Genomic DNA, 20,665 nt, shown 5'->3' on the forward strand with positions numbered 1-20,665 from the left:
TGGAGTTGGTACTCGATTTTGTTTATATTAAGATAAAACCAATAAGTGTATATATACAGTTTACCTGTCTGGCTCAGATAATTTCAGATAAGTTCTAGTGGATCTAGGGTATTAGTGCCCGCTGATAAACAATTCGTTGTAACGAAAATTCATTGTCGATATCTTTTCCATGGCGTCGTTCATACTTAAAGAGATTAGACGGAGCACGCAGAAAATAAGTCTTCTTGGCCACTGATACCAACAGTTGGTCGGCAAGGTGTTGCGTCAAGCCGATGTGTATTAAAAGTTTTTCAGTATGATCTCCTTCGGTAAAAACTGAGTTCGAACAAAGTCCGTAATGATCTCGGGGTGTTTTTTTACCACGGTACTGCCTTTAGTAGTCGTAGGTGTGTTAAATTATGGAAATTGTGCAAGAATCCTGGGGGTATTTCCAACCCCTTCATTCAGTCATCAGGCTGTATTCCGCGGACTGACTTTGGAACTGAACAAGCGAGGACACGAGCTGATCATTGTCACTACAGACCCGGTTAATGATCCAAGCCTGAAAAACTATACTGAGATTGATATCGGTTTCATGTATGAAATGCATGAGCGGCTTGGTAGGAATATGATAGAATATCGTAGATCACCACCTTCGTGGACATACATGCGCACTTTGTCATCATACATGAGCCACGGGACTGAAAAAATTCTTACTCACCCAGAACTGAGGCGGTTGTATGAACGAGATAGTGGAGAAAAGTTTGACCTAGTTATAATGGAGCAGCTTTTTTCGTTCTCTCTGTTGCCTTTAGCTGATCGATTTGACGCCCCGATGATCGGTGAGTATTTTAACCCACACCTGTATTTTCAACAGTTTGTTATGAATTCACACTTATACTTGGATCAAGTAATAATAATTTTTCCGAAATCTCAAACAGGTATATCATCCTTGGTATTATCTACAAACACTCAATACGGGATAGGCAATACCGTTATACCATCGCATCCAGCGAATTGGGAACTCCAAGAAAACATTAACAATCCATTAACATTTTGGCAGAGGTTGAAGAACTTTTTTAAGATCTGGTCAATGATATACATCTTTAGGACTCACTTCATGCCTCAACAAGAAGAAATGGCGAGGAAATACTTTGGAGATGACATTCCGAGCCTGTATGAGATTGAGAAGAACATCAGTTTAATTTTCGTTAATCAAGCAGGACCGATTTCCTACGCCAGGCCAAATCTTCCGAAAATAATCAATATTAATGGTTTTCATATTTCAAAGCACAAAAACGCATTGCCGCAGGTATTTATCAGATTATTATATGATTTTCGGTATATTTTTCCATCAGAATGAAACAGATTGAATTGATTCATGATACAGTTGTATCTTCGGAAATAGGATCTCCAGAACGTCTTGGACAAAGCTACACAGGGATTCGTATACATGAGTCTGGGAACGAATGTCAAAAGCACTACCTTATCTGCGGAAACTCGAAATGAATTTGTAGCTGCCTTTTCAAAGCTACCCTTCAAAGTCATCTGGAAGTTTGAAGATGACGTTTTTCCAGACAAACCGGATAACGTAATGATTTTGAAGTGGGCTCCTCAGCAGGCTATTTTAGGTACCGGTGTATACCTACACATACAGTTTGAATCAAAATAAATTGTAATCAAAAGAAATTTTACTCCAAGCATGAAAAAATGATTGTTCCATTGTATTAATTCAGCTCACCCGAATCTCAAAGTTTTCATCTATCAAGGAGGACTTCAAAGCACAGAAGAAGCGATTGAACATGCTGTTCCGCTGGTCGGATTTCCAGTTATAGGTGATCAAGACGCGATTGTCAATAAAATGGTGTCTCTTGGCGTTGCCGAAAAACTTGAGATAACTGCTGTCGACAGGGATGACCTGAAAAAAGCGATACTCAGCGTTGCACTCAATGACGAGTAATATTTATTGCCTCTGTCTAACAGTTGTATGGATAGATTAAAAACTTACGGTACATACCTCAAATATGTAAGCCGATTCTCATACATGTTTCAGGTACAAGAAAAAGATGCTTGACTTGCGGTCGTTACTCAAAGATAAGCCAAGAGACTCACTTGAGAACGCGGTTTGGTGGACGGAGCACGTGATACGTCACAGAGGTGCTCCACACCTACAATCGACAACAGCAGATGAACCATGGTACCAGCGTCAGGACATGGATATAGTTGCATTTCTTTCAGCTGCATTAACAATAACTTTCGTTATAATATTATCAATTTCCTACAAGTCTTTGATGTTCACTATCAACGCCTTGACGTATTCGCCACTTGATAAGGCGAAGCGAAATTAACTGTTTCTTCTATTTGCGTAACTCATTGTTCGACTCAAGTTACGCAACGAAATTTCGTTTGTCAAACTTCTCACAATCTTATTGTAACATGTAGTAATCTAGACGATTGAACCTCATCTGGCAATAAATATGACAGCAAATTGTACACAGTACAAAATTAAATTTTACAGTCATATAATAATTACATTCAAACGTATCGCATACCTCTTTATGTAGGATACCCAGATAATTGCGGAGCTAATGTATTATGACCAGATCGCTTATAGTTCTGCTAAATCATTTACAGCTTTTCGCAACGTTATTTATCATGCTTTAAATGGATCTTACTCACGTGTACACATATTTCTTACGCTGGGGCTAAAATCGATTTTTGTGAATCATTTCTGATCCTTATTGCGTTTTCTTGACGTCCTAAGCCAGGTACATGCACGAAACAGAAACTGACACCGTCGATGATTAAAAATGACATGTTACATATCTGCACTGACTTAACTACTGTATTTGCATAGTTACTGTTGTTTTATAGTATATATATTTCTGTATCCATGTACTGCCATAAAAATTCTAGCATGAAGTTGAAATATTTCAAAATTTTATATGAGCTCTACAGTGGAACTTTCCTACATTGTCGGAGAAATTGACAAATCGTTTTACGAGTGGAATTAACAAAATTATCAGTTTGTCCATGGAGTTTATCTATGGCTTATTAAAATATGTTTTACGTGTAAGACCAGCTGATAGTGTGGTTGCGGTGAAATATCGCTACCAAGTTCAAGATGTAGATATTTTACTTGAATGGCTCAGTTTTGCTGTCACAGTTGCGTATGAACAATGGCTGTACGGTGGATAGTTGTTGCCGCCATAATATGCATTTTAAACTGTGTGATACAGCTCACAGATTGCTACAGAATATTATGCATCTGCCCGCGAGCTTCAATCAGTCATCAAGTCGTGTTTCGCAGTTTCACCTTAGCCTTGAATAAACGGGGGCATGAAATCACCTTTGTAACCTCGGACCCCATGAATGATCCAACTTTAACAAACTACACGGAAATTGACATCAGTTTTCTTTACGGATCGAATTCCGTTACGGTTCTTGATGTGAAGGATTGGTTTGGCTCGTTTGATAAATTGGGTGCCATGACGAATTTTCAAACTGCTCAAATTCTGCAGCATCCGGAGTTGAGGAAGATATATTCAGCGGGTAGTAACGAAACGTTTGACATGGTGCTGCTCGAGATGTTATACTGGCCTGCTTTCTTCGCACTGGGAAAACGATTCGATGCACCGATTATAGGTGAGTTAACTCGTATGGAAGTTCAATTTAATTTCTCGTTCTGAGAGTGTTGAACAGAATTAGTATTTGCCCGTTGAAGGATTGTCACCCTTGGGACTCACGATGAACGTTCAGTACGCGCTGGGCAATCCCATTATGACGTCGCATCCATCGAATTGGGAACTTTACTCGAAATCTTCACCGCTGACGTTTTGGCAAAGGTTGGAAAATTTCGTGAGCTTCTGGAGGTTTCTCCGTTATTACAAAAGCCATCACGTTATGGAGCAAGCAGCAATCGCACGAAAATACTTCGGAGAAGATATTCCCGATCTCGACGAATTGGAGAAAAATGTCAGTCTCGTTTTCGCCAATCAACAGACACCTATTTCCTTCTCGAGGCCGGACGTTCGAAAAATTGTTGACATCGCCGGCTTTCACGTTTCTCGAGAGACCCAACCTTTACCTGAGGTACTTTTGCGGACAGTTGAATCTATTTGATTACCTGAAATAGTTCCGAAATAATTCTGATCGATTCGTTTCGAAGCGCGATTACTCCCAGAGACGTAATAAAGTTGTATTGTTTCACAGGGCCTCAAAAACATCTTGGACGGGGCTACGCAAGGGTTTGTTTACATGAGTCTTGGTTCGAACATGAAAAGTAGCATGCTGCCGATTGCGACGCGGAATGAGTTAATGGCAGCATTCTCAAAGTTGCCGTACAAAGTGTTGTGGAAATTTGAGAACGACGCTCTTCCGGACAAGCCGGAAAACGTTCACATCATGAAATGGATCCCACAACAAGCTGTTTTGGGTATTTTTTTAGTTCATTTACTGCCATGAATAACGCTTCAAGATTTAATTTCACTTGAATTGATAACATTCGCTGATTAAGATTGCAACGCACTTGAAACATCACGATAAATGCACAATCACAGCAACAAAGAATGCGGGTTTGCAGTCATAATACAAATAATCGTGCGGCACACCATAATTGATTTTGCCCGTTGACGAAATTGTCCTCGAACTAATTGTGCGTTGAGCCACTAAAAATACAACATTAGAACTGCTGTCGCGAAAAGATGATCATTATAAAGACGCATAGAGGAACGAAGTGGGTCTCTTTCATACCTTGTTTGCAGCGCATCCGAATCTGAAGGTCTTCGTCTACCAAGGAGGTCTCCAAAGCACTGAGGAGACCGTGTCTCATGGAGTTCCCATTGTCGGAATACCAACTTGGGGCGACCAAAGAATGCAGATCGACAAAATGGTGTCACTCGGAGTCGGGAAAAAATTAGAGCTCGGCACAATGAACAGGAAGGAGATCGAAGAAGCGATTCGAACTGTAGCATCCAGCAAGAGGTACGTCATTAACTATACATATTGCATCAGTGTCATTGGTGACTATTTCACTGTATGCTTCCTCGAAATTGTCAATTTTCAGCTACAAGAATGAAATGGTAAAGTTAAGCACGTTGTTGAAAGAAAATTCTCAACATCTGCTGGAAAATGCAATCTGGTGGACGGAGCACGTGCTTCGTCACAAAGGAGCCTCACATTTGCACTCCGTCACGGCTGACGATCCGTGGTACCGTCGACAGGACATGGATATAATTGTTTTCATATCAGTTGGAACCACCGTAGTTTTAATTATCTTCTGCTACGTCTCCTACAAGCTGCTAATCGCTGTTGTCAGTACGTGCGAATCGCAATCACTGGACAAGAAAAAAAAATGGAATTGATTTCACAGCATCAATTTCACGTTAGCATTATGTGAATATTTAGATTTGTTACAATTCGTAAATTATATTCCGCACCTGTAACACAATATACTCTTATAAATAAACCATATCAATTCATTTGAAATCACACCATTCCTCCGCAAAATGAGAACGTTTTATTCTTGAGTCAGCTGTAATTTGTAAAGGTAAGTAGCATGCACATATCATGTTTACTTTCATTTCAAACGCAAAAGTTGCCGTAATTCAAGTATACTGTTGCCTTGCTATCGAAACGATATGTACAAACACCCGCAGACCGCGTTCAGCTGACAGACATAAATTTTTGCCAACAGCTGCGTATCGTATCAGAAGTAACTATACCGTATGAGTAAGCATACCCGAAATACATTTCTGCTAATTTAATATTGCTACATGAAAAATTAGCATAGGAGATACACCTTTGTTCGTCTTTGAAATAACATAACCATACTTCGTCACCCGATTGTGTAGCTTCGCATGCATGGAAGCGTCAGCATATCAATCTCGGCGTATCAAAACATAGTTTCTTGACCCCAGACCATGTAATGAATGATGGATATTCTCTCTGTGGATAACAAAGATTGTTAAAGTCAACAATCGTTATGAACCGTGCAACTATGCCCAATAGACATAATGCAATAATATCCTTTCGCTGACTCAATATTGCTTCGAAAATAAATGTTATAAAATTCTTTGATACTGAATTTTCTGGATTTTGAAAGGACTTGAATCATAAGCAGATAAACTTTTATCAGTTGGTTCATTATTGACGATTACGTATCTTGGATGTGATTCCTGTTGATGGAAAATTTCCAGGTTGATTATGTGAGCACTTTTCTTCTGCCCATTTTTTCAGACAAAAGATGACTCGCGTTATATGTTGCGACGATAACGAATGACGTTTACTATAGGTCAACATGCAATTACAATACAACGATCAGGGCTGTAATTTATAGCGAATTGATAGAGTGCGACAGGAGAGTATTTGACTGCGATGTTACAGTTCCGTTCCAGGTTTGAGGGTTGCCCACATAAAATAGAAACGTATTTGATGTTCAAAATACCATTTTTTATCGAGCTACGAAATCTATAGATAATACTCGCGTTGTTTTGGACGTAAACGATCACGATGTCGCATAATCGTCCCTCGCAAACTTTCCTATTGATTAATCGGTGACTCATAGCTGCCACGTGAACTTCTCGCCGAAAGCACATTGTCGCAACTATTACTAAAGAAAGGCCATATCATTTGGACCCTTCTCTACTTTCCTTTTTCTTCCCCTTGCTCTAAGGATTCCGTTGGGTTCCCGTTTTCCGGGGTGCGGTCTTCGGGCTTATAAAGTTTCAAAAAATTCGTGACATTACGAGTTCTTCAATATTCCTTGCGTCAAAATTGATATCAGCTGGACCATCCGAATATTCAGTCTGGTTGTTTTTGACCATTTTTCCCCATCCCCTCCAACGAAACCACTGTGACCTCGTTATTTTATGAGGTGTGTCATAAGCGAGTAACACTGCAACTTACCGATTAAAGTGCAAGTGATGCAAGAGATGCGAGAAATTAATTTTCGATTTGTGTATTGAGACCGATCGTAGGGTCTGAATTCGACGATACTTTTACATGGTGGAAAGAAGGCGTTGGTCAACGACCATTTAAAGATCGACGGGACTTTGTAAAGAACAACAACTAGGCTGAGTGACGTTTTACGTAAGTTTTCCTACACGTACCTGAGTGAAAATATAGTCACATCCAAATAAGAAATTTCGTTGAATTTGTGGCTGTCGCTGATTTACTGCCGGGGGGTGAGAGGGATTGTTTAAAAAGCTGGCTGATGTTAGAAGGTGGGCAGAGGTGGGAGGGTGAAAAAAATGCGGTGTGATGTACTAGCATAGATGTATGTGTACGAAGACTCGGGACGAGACTGCCGAGTAATAGCTGGTGGATATTGCGAAACCCGCTGAAAAAGATAGGAGTGAACCCCACACCTTTTGGTCGCATCGACTCTCAAGTTCAACTCGTAGATATTTCCGCTGGATGGTTCAGTTTTGCTGCCACAGTTGCGTATGAACGATGGCTGTACGGTGTATAGTTGTTGCCGCCATAATATGCATTTTAAACTGTGTGATACAGTTCACAGATTGCTACAGAATATTGTGCATCTGCCCGCGAGCTTCAATCAGTCATCAAGTCGTCTTTCGCAGTTTCACCTTGGCCTTGAATGAACGGGGGCATGAAATCACCTTTGTAACCTCGGACCCCATGAATGATCCAACTTTAACAAACTACACGGAAATTGACATCGGTTTTCTTTACGGATCGAATTCCGTTACGGTTCTTGATGTAAAGGATTGGTTTGGCTCGTTTGATAAATTGAGCGCCATGGCGAATTTACAAACTGTTCAAATTCTGCAGCATCCGGAGTTGAGGAAGATATATTCAGCGGGTAGTAACGAAACGTTTGACATGGTGCTGCTCGAGATGTTATACTGGCCTGCTTTCTTCGCACTGGGAAAACGATTCGATGCACCGATTATAGGTGAGTTAACTCGTATGGAAGTTGAATTTAATTTCTCGTTCTGAGAGTGTTGAACAGAATTAGTATTTGCCCGTTGAAGGATTGTCACCCTTGGGACTCACGATGAACGTTCAGTACGCGCTGGGCAATCCCATTATGACGTCGCATCCATCGAATTGGGAACTTTACTCGAAATCTTCACCGCTGACGTTTTGGCAAAGGTTGGAAAATTTCGTGAGCTTCTGGAGGTTTCTCCGTTATTACAAAAGCCATCACGTTATGGAGCAAGCAGCAATCGCACGAAAATACTTCGGGGAAGATATTCCCGATCTCGACGAATTGGAGAAAAATGTCAGTCTCGTTTTCGCCAATCAACAGACACCTATTTCCTTCCCGAGGCCGGACGTTCGAAAAATTGTTGACATCGCCGGCTTTCACGTTTCTCGAGAGACCCAACCTTTACCTGAGGTACTTTTGCGGACAGTTGAATCTATTTGATTACCTGAAATAGTTCCGAAATAATTCCGATCGATTCGTTTCGAAGCGCGATGACTCCCAGAGATGTAATGAAGTTGTATTGTTTCACAGGGCCTCAAAAACATCTTGGACGGGGCTACGCAAGGGTTTGTTTACATGAGTCTTGGTTCGAACATGAAAAGTAGCATGCTGCCGATTGCGACGCGGAATGAGTTAATGGCAGCATTCTCAAAGTTGCCGTACAAAGTGTTGTGGAAATTTGAGAACGACGCTCTTCCGGACAAGCCGGAAAACGTTCACGTCATGAAATGGATCCCACAACAAGCTGTTTTGGGTATTTTTTTAGTTCATTTACTGCCATGAATAATGCTTCAAGATTTAATTTCACTTGAATTGATAACATTCGCTGATTAAGATTGCAACGCACTTGAAACATCACGATAAATGCACAATCACAGCAACAAGGAATACGGGTTTGCAGTCATAATACAAATAATCGTGCGGCACACCATAATTTATTTTGCCCGTTGCCGGAATTGTCCTCGAACTAATTGTGCGTTGAGCCACTAAAGATACAACATTAGAACTGCTGTCGCGAAAAGATGATCATTATAAAGACTCATAGAGGAACGAAGTGGGTCTCTTTCATACCTTGTTTGCAGCGCATCCGAATCTGAAAGTCTTCGTGTACCAAGGAGGTCTCCAAAGCACTGAGGAGACCGTGTCTCATGGAGTTCCCATTGTCGGAATACCAACTTGGGGCGACCAAAGAATGCAGATCGACAAAATGGTGTCACTCGGAGTCGGGAAGAAATTGGAGCTCGGCACAATGAACAGGAAGGAGATCGAAGAAGCGATTCGAACTGTAGCGTCCAGCAAGAGGTACGTCATCAATTATGCATATTGCATTAGCGTCATTGGTGATTATTTCACTGTCTGCTTCCTCGAAATTGTCAATTTTCAGCTACAAGGATGAAATGGTGAAGTTGAGCACGCTGTTGAAAGAAAATTCTCAACATCTGCTGGAAAATGCAATCTGGTGGACGGAGCACGTGCTTCGTCACAAAGGAGCCTCACATTTGCACTCCGTCACGGCTGACGATCCGTGGTACCGTCGACAGGACATGGATATAATTGTTTTTATATCAGTTGGAACCACCGTAGTTTTAATTGTCTTCTGCTACGTCTCCTACAAGCTGCTAATCGCTGTTGTCAGTACGTGCGAATCGCAATCACTGGAGAAGAAAAAAAAATGGAATTGATCTAACATCATTAGTTTCACGTTAGCGTTATGTGAATATTTAAGTTTGGCACGATTTGTACATTATCAATCCTTGACGAGTGTTTGAGAAAATTGGTTGCGTCACACGTACGGATGGTCAATATCCGACAAGTGTGATGACATGGCGCATCTTGTCTCCTACTGCGTACACATTAGTACTCATGCGATTGCAGCACTCGTATCCGTGTAAACGAACTTTGTACTCATCGGCAATCTCCCGATTTCTGTACCTGTAACACAATATACTCTTATAAATAAACCATAATGATTCATTCGGAACTACACTATTCCTCCGCAAAATAAGATCGTTTTATTCTTGAGTCAGCTGTAATTTGTAAAGGTAAATAGCAGGCACATGTCATGTTTACTTTCATTTCAAACGCAAAAGTTGCCGTAATTCAAGTATACTGTTGCCTTGCTATCGAAACGGTATGTACAAACACCTGCAGACCGCGTTCAGCTGACTAAACATAAATTTTTGACAACAGCTGCGTATCGTATCAGAAGTAAGCGTACCCGAAACACATTTCTGCTACTTTAATACTGCTACATGAAAAATTAGCATAGGAGATACACTTTGGAATTACATAATCATACTTCGTTACCCGACTTCGTAGCTTCGCATGCATGGAAGTCTGGAGACCAATATTGTTCAGCATATCAAGCTCGGCGTATCCAGACATAGTTTCTTGACCCCAGACCATGTAATGAACGATGAATATTCTTTCTGCGGATAACAAAGATCGTTAAGTCAACAATCGTTATGAACCGTGCAGCTATGCCCAATAGACATAATGTAATAATATCCTTTAGCTGACTCATTATTGCTTCGAAAATAAATGTCATAAATTTCTTTGATACTGAATTTTCCGGATTCTAAAAGGATTTGAATCATAATCAGACAAACTTTAATTAGTTGGTTCATTATTGACTATTGCGTATCTTCGATGTGATTCCTGTTGATGGAAAATTTCCATGTTGATTACGTGGACACTTTTTTTCTGCCCATTTCTTCAGTCAAAAGATGAATTGTATTATATGTTACGACGATAACGAATGACGTTTACTATAGGTCAACATGCAATCACAATACAACGATCAGGGCTCTAAGTTACAGAAAATTGATAGAGGGCAACAGGGGGGTGTTTGGCTATGATATTATAGTTCCGTTCCAGGGTTAAGGGCTGCCCACATAAAGTAGAAACGTATTTGATGCTCAATACCATTTCTTATCGAGCCATGAAATCTATAAATAATACCCGCCTTGTTTCGGACGTAAACGGTAGCGATGTCGTATAATTGCCCCTCGTTAACTTTCCTCTCGATTAATCGGTGGCTTATAGCTGCCACGCGAACTTCTGACTGGAAGCACATTGCCGCAACTATTACTACACCAAGGCCATATCACTGCGACCCTTCTCTTGCTCTAAGGATTCCGAAGGATTCCCGTTTCCTGAAGCGTGGTTTCCGAGGTTATGAATTTCCAAAGAATTCGCGAGATTACGAGTTCTTCAATATCTCCTGCGTGGAAATTGATATCGGCTGGACCATCCGAATATAAATTCTGGTTGTTTTTGACCATTTTTCCCAAGCCCCTCAAACGAAACCACTGCGACCTCGTCATTTTGTGGGGCGTCCGAAAAGCGGGTAACACTGCAGCTTACCGATTAGTATGCTAGTGATGCAAGATATGCAAGAAATTAATTTTTGGTTCATGTATTGAGACCGATCGCAATGTCTGCATTCAACGATACATTCACACGATGGAAAGAATGCGTTGGTCAACGACCATTTAAAGATCGACGGAACTCTTTGAAGACTGAATAAACATCATACCCAATCGCAAGTAGCCGTCCATAAACTAAGTAAGATTATTTCCGAAGATTTTTGGTCAACGGCCAGGCTGAGCGAGGTTCGATTTAGGTTTTCATGCTCATACCTATGCAAAAATATTGTTACATGCAAATCAGAAACTTCGTTGAATTCGTGCCTGTAGCTGATTTACTGAAGGGGTGGGGGGGGATTGTTTAAAAAGATGGCTGATGCTAGAAGGTGGGAGAGGGGGCGGGGCGGAGAAAATGCGGCGTGATGTACTAGCATAGATATATGTGTACCAAGACTCGGGACGAGACTGCCGAGTAATAGCTGGTAGATATTGCGAAACCCGCGGAGAGTGATAAAAGTAAATCCCACACCTTTCCGTAGTTTCGCTAAAATTTGCGGGCAAATTGCTTACTGGAATCCCGTGGGGAGTAAAAGAATACACCAAAGTTCGCGCAATAAATCAGATATAAGTTAGCCACAATATTTTCATTCACACTATGCAACGGCAGAGAATGTAGTGCACTTTTAATTACGACCTGCTGCGATGTCGTGATTTTCCGTGAACTTCGGTTTTCCCAAAAAAGTTCTAAAACTTTCAAAGCCTCCGATTTATCGATTCGCTGCGGTTCAGCGGCTGGCCCGTCAATCAATAACAACCAGACATGTTCATTAGTTTGATCAGCATCATCATTCTTGTGGGGTTTGGAGAAGTCATCCACGTCCGAGTAACTCTGAGTGGTTTCGTTTGTACACAGTTACAGAGCACAATAATCAAGTTACCGCTGGATTGCTAATGACATTGTCGTTGTCCACGTACTCTTTTCTTTTATATTTCCAATGATCGTAATGAACTTTGGACAAGACGTTAAATTGAATCAGGCCAAGCCCGTGGTAAATATCAAGCTATACCCACACCGATTTGTGTCCAGATTCTTACAGTGACGCATACTAATCGATGTATTATTTTGACCTAATCGTTACACCGCGGCGTAAGTTTCCAACAACCGCTACATTGCGTCTCAAAAGTTGCGTGAAAATATTTCCTTGGACTCACCATAATCGACAAAACGATAACCTTGAGAGCTTGACAAGTCTCAAAGGTTACTTCAAATGTCGGGGTCCACTTACACGCGACCTCGGTCAGCGACGACGAACACAAAATCAACAGTATTGCTTCAGGAATCATCCACGGAATTCCAGAGTTGATGAGGGTGTTTTTCCCTTGATATTTTATTTGCACCGTAGAAAGTAAATGCAGGGCATATTCCAAGTCACAGGTCAATGAATTATACATCATATGCGGCTCGGCAGTAAGTGTTTAAGCCAGGGTGGAAGGAATGCCGGAGGAATACAAAGCATTAGAGAGATTTCTCTGGAGAGCTGAATGGACCCTGGTACACAACTTTACTGCTGTTGGTTTTTTCTTGGCTCTTCAGCTCTCCGCGGATTAGTCCACCTTCTTGAATCGACTTAAATATAGCAGGTCATTGAGTGAAGCGATAATGTAAAAAAACAACAAATTACTGCAATGTTTTTTAGCCTCCGTTAGTGAACTTTATTGTTTCATTTAGATTCCGTATTGGGCTTGATAACACGTGTCACGCTTACCATATTTGGTGAGGTGCAGGTTCTCCTTACATAGACCTATCCGATATGCCAATTACGATAACAGGAAAGTTTCTTTTCCGTGTGTTGAGACACAAAGATTTGTACGCTTGGCGAATTTTTTATCGCTGGCAAAAAGCTCCTCGTTGATATGTTCGGGCAGCCGTCGTTTCGAAATCAGATCACGGTAATACTCTCCAGATTTCTTGATTGTCCGTGGTCTGGACGGGTCTTCGAAGTCGACGTAATACAATCCAAACCGCATCCTAAAAAATAATAGTTTCTTGAATTGTTCACCGATCGTGAATGGCCGCTATCACGTTCCATCTAAATCCAAATCCCTTGCATCTATTTATTTCTATCCAAACCCCAAAAACTCTCCAGGGCTTCTGCTAGAGGCTCTTGAACAGTCGGGCAGCTGAAAAGAGTGAAAAAGCTTACGTGTATCCCTGGATCCATTCAAAATTGTCCATGAGGCTCCAATGGGTGTAACCAGTAATGTTTATCTTGTCGCGATGAATAGCTATAAGTAGCTCTGCCAGATAGCGATGCACGTAACGAATACGTTCCCAGTCTTCAAGTTTCGATGAACCATCCTCTGGCCAACCATTTTCCGTGACGATTATCTCACGATCGCCATACTCATTTCTTATCCACCGGAACATGTTGCCGAACTCTACCGGATTTTCCTGCAAAAGGTGATAAAAGATTCCTCAGTGGAAAATGAGGAATGTCATTTTTTCAACAAACTCGTTTTTATCACCTTGTGCCAGAAGCACATGGATTCCGGCCAATCCAAGCCGTCGTTCGTTAATTTTACACCACAGTCGTTGATCCAGCTTGCTTCTGTGGCGGCTGGATTGGGAATGGTGAGTAGCGCAGTGTACGTATTGACGGCAATGAAGTCAGCAGTGCCTCTGATCAAGTCGACCCAATATTTTCCAAGTTCCGGAAGTCGAGATCTCGGGAAACCCTGCTGCGCACTTTTCTCCGCGATGGCGTCTTTCATTATTTGGGGGTAGTCACCCTGTGCGCTGAAAATCGGGTGGGCGAACCATCCGAATTTGAACTGCTTCGCCTTTTCAGCGAGTGCAACGTCTTCGGGGGCATCGGTTTTAGGCACATACCCAAACCAGTGAATGACCATCGATATGCGACCTAATCAGGTGCATGCAGCCAGGGTGAATCAGTCTTCGAGGTTTTATAGAAGATGTGAAATACTACTGGTATGAAATCTCACCTTTCTGTTTACTCTTGAACCTTTCCTGATATAAATGGTAAGCTTTCGCGTGGGACTTGAGCAGTGTTTGGCCGACAAGATAAACTCCAACGCCAGGCGAGTGCGTCGCTGGTGCTAAGCCAACTCCGCCATGACTAAGTGTTGCGATCACCCAAGGCTCGTTAAAGGTGAACCAAGTTTTCACCTGGAAAATGCAATGCTTTCCATCAGAATCTTTAAGGAATCATCAAAATCAGCTGGCTTACCCTGTCCCCGAAATTCTCGAACAAGACTTCCGCGTAGTCCGTGTAATAGTCGACCAGTGCCTCGTTTTGCCAGCCTCCGAGTTCCTGCAGGGGCTGTGGCAGGTCCCAGTGGAATATGGTTCCCATTGGTTCGATTCCTCGAGCAATCAGTCCGTCAATCAAATTGTTATAATACCGAATTCCGTCTGGGTTAATCTTATTTGTGAATCCCGTTGGCAAGATCCGGGACCAAGAGAAGGAGAATCGGTAAAAATCAACCTGTGCAGATGGAGTCTCGTAATTTATCAGCATTTAGCTACGTAATTGTGGATTTTTTGTGTGGGTACGTACTCCAAGATCGTCGAGAATTTTTATGTCTTCTTCGTATTTGTGATACGAGTCACAAGCGATGTCTCCATTGTGTCCTTTCTCGACGGTATCGGGTTTCGAATGGGTCATGCGGTCCCAGATATTTTCACCTTTGCCTAAGTTCACAAAATTGAAAAATTTATAACGTAGGTTATACCGGGTTTCCCATTTTAATGTAAAATGGGACGTCCGGTATAGTAAACATCGAAAGCAGTCGCTAAATTGAGATTCGTAGGTGAGGTTTTGAACGTCACTCACTGAACTTAAAGAAATTGATAAATCTACTTTATGAACTGTAAGAGACTTTATGCCCAAAAAATTAAGTCCACTTGCCTCCTTCATTCCAGCCACCTTCTATTTGATACGAAGCTGTTCCAACGCCAAATTTGAACCCCTTGGGAAACGTTGTTTCTTTTGTGCCGGCCATGGTTCCAGACTAAAAATTAAGGCCTGTTATTGGGAACACTATGCAAATACAAATTTCGTTTATGCGACCAAAGTTCTAACTGAATATATTGATGTTCTCTATGAGAAGGAATGGAAACTGTTCAACTGACATTTTACAGAGCAGCTGCTTTGACTGCCAAATATTGAATATCTGTGATATCCAAAGTCTACGTATTTATATGAGAGAAGGGGGGAATGAAATTCATCAGCTGACGTCGATAGTGAACTCACACATGGCGGTTTGTCCGTAAAATTTATCAAAAAGAAGTGTGCATGTAGAGAGCAAACGACAGGAAACATGATACTTCACTGCATTTTATATATTTGATACACTAATTTTTAAAATAAAATTGTACGCTCCGATTTTGAAATTTGTTATCACCGGATGTGAGTTAATTATTTCCCCAAATTATTGTTGCGTTACTTGAAAGATATGGTAGATCCCGAAGGAAATTCTCATAAATGGATAACAGGCATTTCATGTCAATTGTGACAAAATTATTCTTTTTATAAATTACTGGGCTATATTGATTTGATTTAAGTAAAGCAGTAACAAACAAAAACATATAATACAATTCTGTTTCAAGATTTTACCAGAATAGGTGAATCTTTTATTAAATATTGGATCAATTCATATTTCATTATCAAAGATTCATTGTTGCAAAGATCATGATATTTATTTTGACACAAGTTATTAGATTTTCATTCATCTATCCCATTCATACTGTTCAAATTGTTGCAATAGTTAAAATACGTCTCTTCATTAATAATCAATTTCGTTATCTCCATTGTATCTTGATCTAATTTAGTTCGATTTGGTTGTTAAATTTGAAAAGGTTCCAGCAAAAGTCCCTAGTGATCTGCCTTTTGCTTTTTATTGACAAAAAAAAAAAAAAAAAATTATCTGAGAAAATTGTTTTGACAAATTACAATTGAATCAAATTTGATTTGAAAAATCTTACTGAAAAACTGACTATCAACTGACTGAAAATATGGTTACTGATTGAAGTGAGTTAGTCATTATCAGCTGAGGCAAGAACTAAGCCCAATAAATTTTATATTTGCAAAAAAAGTACTAGCAAATTACAAGAGGATTAATAGAGTCTGATTTTTATGGTACACGTCCACTTACCTTCCAGTTTTCCGGATCACGAACAAGCAAAGTACTACTGCACTTTTCTTTCTACAAATTCTGTCGGCAAGAGCTCGTCACAATCTGACCCAAACTAATCTGCTTCACCCAAAGACTTTCCGTTCTATACCTGCTACAAGATATATCCTCACCTCGTCTATTTTTAGAGCTGTCCTATGGGCGCATTCTTTCCCTGCCATAGAAGAATTCAAGGTTTCGACAGCCTCAGAGGAACATCTGTTTGGATCGTTCAACTTTACCCGGCAACTGGCTTTCTTTCGTTCGAATTTTAGTGTAGCAGTATATTAATTTTCACAAAGTAGAATTATCCAGAATACCTTTGGAATTTTTTTCATTATAATTTTTCTTATCACGTTTTACTTTATGATACATTAATTCTAGAAAAATAATAGATACATACTTATATAGTCTAAGTATAAAATCAGACGTAATTATAATATGAAAATACTTCGGATTCTCATTGATGAACCGAGCGTCTTCTCGTAACAGTTTATATCGTCCACGCACTGTTCAGCATATTTATTTTGGGAGACCGAATATATAACGACGAATTCTAATAACGTAAACCCACTGAAACACTAACTTGTCACATTACTCTTGGTGTTTCTACTCGCACCTTCATTATTCTGCAAAAATTTAAATGACCATGTAGGGTCAACTGCAAGCCACATGCAAACATGACTAGTCGGTCTACGTGGCCGTTGCATATTGATTGACAAAATTGGTTATTTACTTATCAGTGAGCTCTTTCTCTTAGCGTTTATCAATGTTTTCGTGAAATTGCAAGGTTCTTAGCTTTTAAGTCTCTCTTTCCGCGGTATCAACTCTCCGTCAATCTCTATCACAGCAAATAATATTGGATAAGATTACAGAGAAACACAACGAACGAAAATTATAACGCGTATGAAATATGGATATTATATGAAATAACGTAGGTGTATCAGGAACGGCATATAGTTCATCTACAAGTACTCGGTCAGAGGCTGCAGCTTCCGAGTTCTTAAAACAATTTTCCACCATTCCACCGACAGTTTGGGTGTCCGAGTTCTGTTTGAACTATTAAAGTCCACATGTAAAATCCCAAATCGTTCTCTGAAAAGTGATTTCCCAAAATTATAAGCTCAAATCCGACCGCTGAAGAAAGTTCACTCCAATTCACTCACGTATATCCTCTATTCCATTCGAAATTGTCGAGAAGACTCCATATGGTATAAAGTGGTACGTTGCACCCATCTCGTTTGACCGCTGTAATGAGTTCCTTCAGGTACGAGTAGAAGTAACCAATCCTCTGATGGTCAGTCAGTGTTCCCGAGTCAGAAACGCCATTCTCGAGAACATAAACAGGCGGGTTACGGTATTCATTCTTAATCTTTCTGAGAATATCTCCGAAGCCGAACGGAGTCACCTGAAATCAAAAGTGGCAATAAGTGAGGAGAGTGCCATAAGAATCGGTTCCAAATTCACTATACACCAACCCTTAGCCAGGCAGAAGCTGTCTGAGGCCAGCTGGGATCCACGCTTATCTCCAGACCAGCGTCAAGGCCAAACACGTCGTCTGCTTTTTTTGTTCTAGGGGCTACCTGGAAGGTGGTGTAATGATTCAGTCCAAAGTAGTCGGCAGTTCCTCTGCGAAAAATGGGAAGACATTGAAGTAAATACGCCTGGGAATGAAACGGACTCCAATCTGTTTGGTCGATACTAACCTGATGTAATTGATCCATTTCGGCGAAAATTTCGGCAGCCTTGATCTGGGGTAACCTTCGGTTTTGCTGTTCCGAGCGATGTTACGCTTCATAACTTCTGGGTAGTCTCCGGTTTCGGAAAAAATTGGGTGAGCGATCCATCCGCAGGAGAATTGAAATGATGTTTCGACAGACGCGTCATCTCCCGGAATCTTGGCTATCTGACCTCCGCAAGGTATCACGATGCCGATCTTTCCATTTTGGGATTTTCGAAATTCTCTGTCGTAAATGCGGTACGCTCTGGCGTGGGCCTTTAACACGTTATGACCGCACATATATCCCCCCGTCGGAGCGAGTTGTTTTCCTGAAAAGAATCATCTCGAATAAAAGAGATATATTCTGCCTGAATATAGAAGAAAGAACGCGTCCTGAAATACCTGGAGCCTTACAACCATCCTCATAGCCCTCTGTACAAAATGCATTTGGCTCGTTTATCGTGGCAAATATTTTCACCTTCGGTCCAAGCTCCCTGAATACCACCCTAGCGTAGTCGCCAAACCACTTGACTATCATGTTGTTCATCCAACCACCTTGTTCCTCGATCACCTGCGGGTGATCCCAATGATACAGAGTGACGATGGGTTCGATGTTATTGCGGAGTAGTTCGTCGATCAGATTTTTGTAGTAACGAATTCCATCTTCACTGACTTTGTCCGCGTAGCCAGTTGGCAAGATGCGAGACCAGCTGAGCGAGAATCGATAGTGATCGAGCTGAGCGTGAAATGAATTAAAAAATTAGTGAAGCTTGTTCGGAGTACACATTTTCAGGTGGAATGAGTATGAAAGTACTAACTCCAATCTCCTTGAGCCATTTAACGTCTTCCTCGTATTTGTGGTATGAATCACAAGCAATGTCACCGTTACTTTCACCTACAATCCGCCATGGTTCTGTGTGCGTGAAATTATCCCACACATTGTGACCTTTATCTGCAGATTGTAATGTAATACGGATCATAAAATAAGTCAAATTTCAAGAGTATTGAACGCTTATCAAAACCACATGCGATTTGCAAGCTCCATACCACTTGCGTTCCAGCCGCCTTCAATTTGATACGCCGCTCCTGCAGCTCCGATACGAAATCCCTCAGGAAAAGTGAGATAATCATTGTCATGACAGAAAACACTGAGGGTAAAGAAAACATTAGAATTACGCGTAAGGTCTTCACGGTTTATCTCATAACTTGAAGTTGAGTTGGCACTTACTATGAGATCAGCAAGGAAAGCAACAAAAAACTCCAGGAGAGTGTAGCGGTCATAACAGAAACTCTGTGATTTTGGAGTTGGAGTATTAGTTTAATTTTACTGGTGAATTTTTTTTTAATCAACCGTCACTTGCAAAGCGAGCTGTGAAACTAAGTATATCTCGCTCGTTCCCGGGTGATTCTGATATCAGCGGAGTGATTCATTTCACAGTGGGAGATAACAAGTCTGCTGCAATTATTTTTTCCGTTCCGGTGCATAATCAACACCACAGCTTTGTTCTTTGTGGTTAGTAGAATTCAGGTTGAAAGTAACGTCTGAATGTTGTTGAGAAAATAAAAATTTCTTTCCTCATTGCAGCTCAAGTCACAGTCGCTTATGCCTTATGCGTCTGCGTCCGTCGTAGTTGTATTCAGTAACAAATGAATCGACCTGTGTATTGTGTGCATGCTATTCATTTAAGAACTGAATCTCGTGATAATCCAACACTTATGAACTCATATCTCGTTATCAATATGATAACGATATCATGCTAAAACGCTAATGGGAGCAATGATATATTTTGTTTATCCGCTCAGAAAATGGAGAATTAAGTATTGTGTCCACGCGTCCACTTCACAATTATTAAAATCGCGTGTTACACAACGTGAACTCCCATAATTCTAATCCAAGGATGACAGGTACTTTATGGGTTAGATGTTGATTGACTAACAGAATATTATTTACGGATACATATTATGAATTAATCAGCTTGCTTGTAAGGCTACAGAGTTAGTTTACAAATTGGTTTCGAGGTAGGTTGTTCAATTGGTTGATGACTAGTTCAGCTAACGAGAATATAAGTTTATTCTCGACTTAACCATAAAATTAATAAAAAAATAGCATATTTTTCCCGCTTAAATATTTTTCCTCATTTGCGCTAAATCCCGCTAAATGCGGGAAAAATAAGATTAGCGGGAAAGATGTGAAGTGTAAATAATTACATGATAGAATATGATGACGATGACGATGACGATAATGATAATGATGATGAAAAAAGAATATTCTTAAGTAGGGGAGTTCGGCCCCCCAATCCCCCGGTAGAGGCTTCTCCCCTTACACCCCCACCAGGGCCTACGGCCCTGGACCCGCTTCAAAAATAAACTCGAATGTAACTTTTAGAAAAGAAGGATGGAGGACGTGAAAAGAGATGTGGAAGGAATTCTTGAACAAAAAAAAAGTAAAAA

The 20,665-nt window shown here is 40.7% G+C and overlaps 4 protein-coding genes across 6 annotated transcripts; 2 read left to right on the forward strand and 2 right to left on the reverse strand.

Annotated features, from left to right (window-relative positions):
• Nucleotides 1-210: 210 nt before the first annotated feature.
• On the forward strand, nt 211-5,378 carry LOC124412457. The gene is made up of 13 exons (XM_046892330.1): nt 211-821; nt 921-1,291; nt 1,388-1,610; nt 1,716-1,935; nt 2,033-2,324; nt 2,544-2,660; nt 2,744-2,824; nt 2,938-3,067; nt 3,178-3,624; nt 3,704-4,071; nt 4,192-4,414; nt 4,743-4,962; nt 5,045-5,378. The coding sequence occupies exons 1-13, from the start codon at nt 338-340 to the stop codon at nt 5,340-5,342; spliced, it is 3,474 nt and encodes a 1,157-aa protein (XP_046748286.1). The 5' UTR covers nt 211-337; the 3' UTR covers nt 5,343-5,378.
• Nucleotides 5,379-7,404: 2,026 nt separating this feature from the next.
• Nucleotides 7,405-9,615, forward strand: LOC124412458 (UDP-glucosyltransferase 2-like). The gene is made up of 5 exons (XM_046892331.1): nt 7,405-7,897; nt 7,977-8,344; nt 8,465-8,687; nt 9,016-9,235; nt 9,318-9,615. The coding sequence occupies exons 1-5, from the start codon at nt 7,432-7,434 to the stop codon at nt 9,613-9,615; spliced, it is 1,575 nt and encodes a 524-aa protein (XP_046748287.1). The 5' UTR covers nt 7,405-7,431.
• A 3,391-nt stretch (nt 9,616-13,006) lies between these two features.
• LOC124412576 (myrosinase 1-like) lies at nt 13,007-16,558 on the reverse strand. 3 transcript variants are annotated; one of them, XM_046892567.1, is made up of 8 exons: nt 16,477-16,558; nt 15,231-15,333; nt 14,880-15,013; nt 14,550-14,807; nt 14,305-14,488; nt 13,828-14,222; nt 13,506-13,753; nt 13,007-13,330 (listed from the first exon to the last, which is right to left on the reverse strand). In XM_046892567.1, exons 2-8 carry the CDS (start codon nt 15,322-15,324, stop codon nt 13,120-13,122), a joined length of 1,524 nt encoding a protein of 507 aa, XP_046748523.1. In that variant the 5' UTR covers nt 15,325-15,333; nt 16,477-16,558; the 3' UTR covers nt 13,007-13,119. The 3 variants fall into 3 exon arrangements, with proteins under 3 accessions (XP_046748523.1, XP_046748524.1, XP_046748522.1); XM_046892568.1 differs by lacking the exon at nt 16,477-16,558 and adding an exon at nt 15,414-15,455 and having other exon boundaries at nt 14,317-14,488; nt 15,231-15,335; XM_046892566.1 differs by lacking the exon at nt 16,477-16,558 and adding an exon at nt 15,414-15,435 and having other exon boundaries at nt 15,231-15,335.
• Nucleotides 16,559-17,370: 812 nt separating this feature from the next.
• LOC124412585 (myrosinase 1-like) lies at nt 17,371-19,517 on the reverse strand. The gene is made up of 8 exons (XM_046892582.1): nt 19,443-19,517; nt 19,262-19,362; nt 19,033-19,166; nt 18,617-18,950; nt 18,201-18,543; nt 17,973-18,123; nt 17,661-17,902; nt 17,371-17,589 (listed from the first exon to the last, which is right to left on the reverse strand). The coding sequence occupies exons 1-8, from the start codon at nt 19,493-19,495 to the stop codon at nt 17,460-17,462; spliced, it is 1,488 nt and encodes a 495-aa protein (XP_046748538.1). The 5' UTR covers nt 19,496-19,517; the 3' UTR covers nt 17,371-17,459.
• Between the last annotated feature and the right edge of the window lie 1,148 nt (nt 19,518-20,665).

Source organism: Diprion similis, chromosome 11 (assembly GCF_021155765.1).
Source record: "Diprion similis isolate iyDipSimi1 chromosome 11, iyDipSimi1.1, whole genome shotgun sequence".
NCBI lineage: Eukaryota > Metazoa > Arthropoda > Insecta > Hymenoptera > Diprionidae > Diprion > Diprion similis.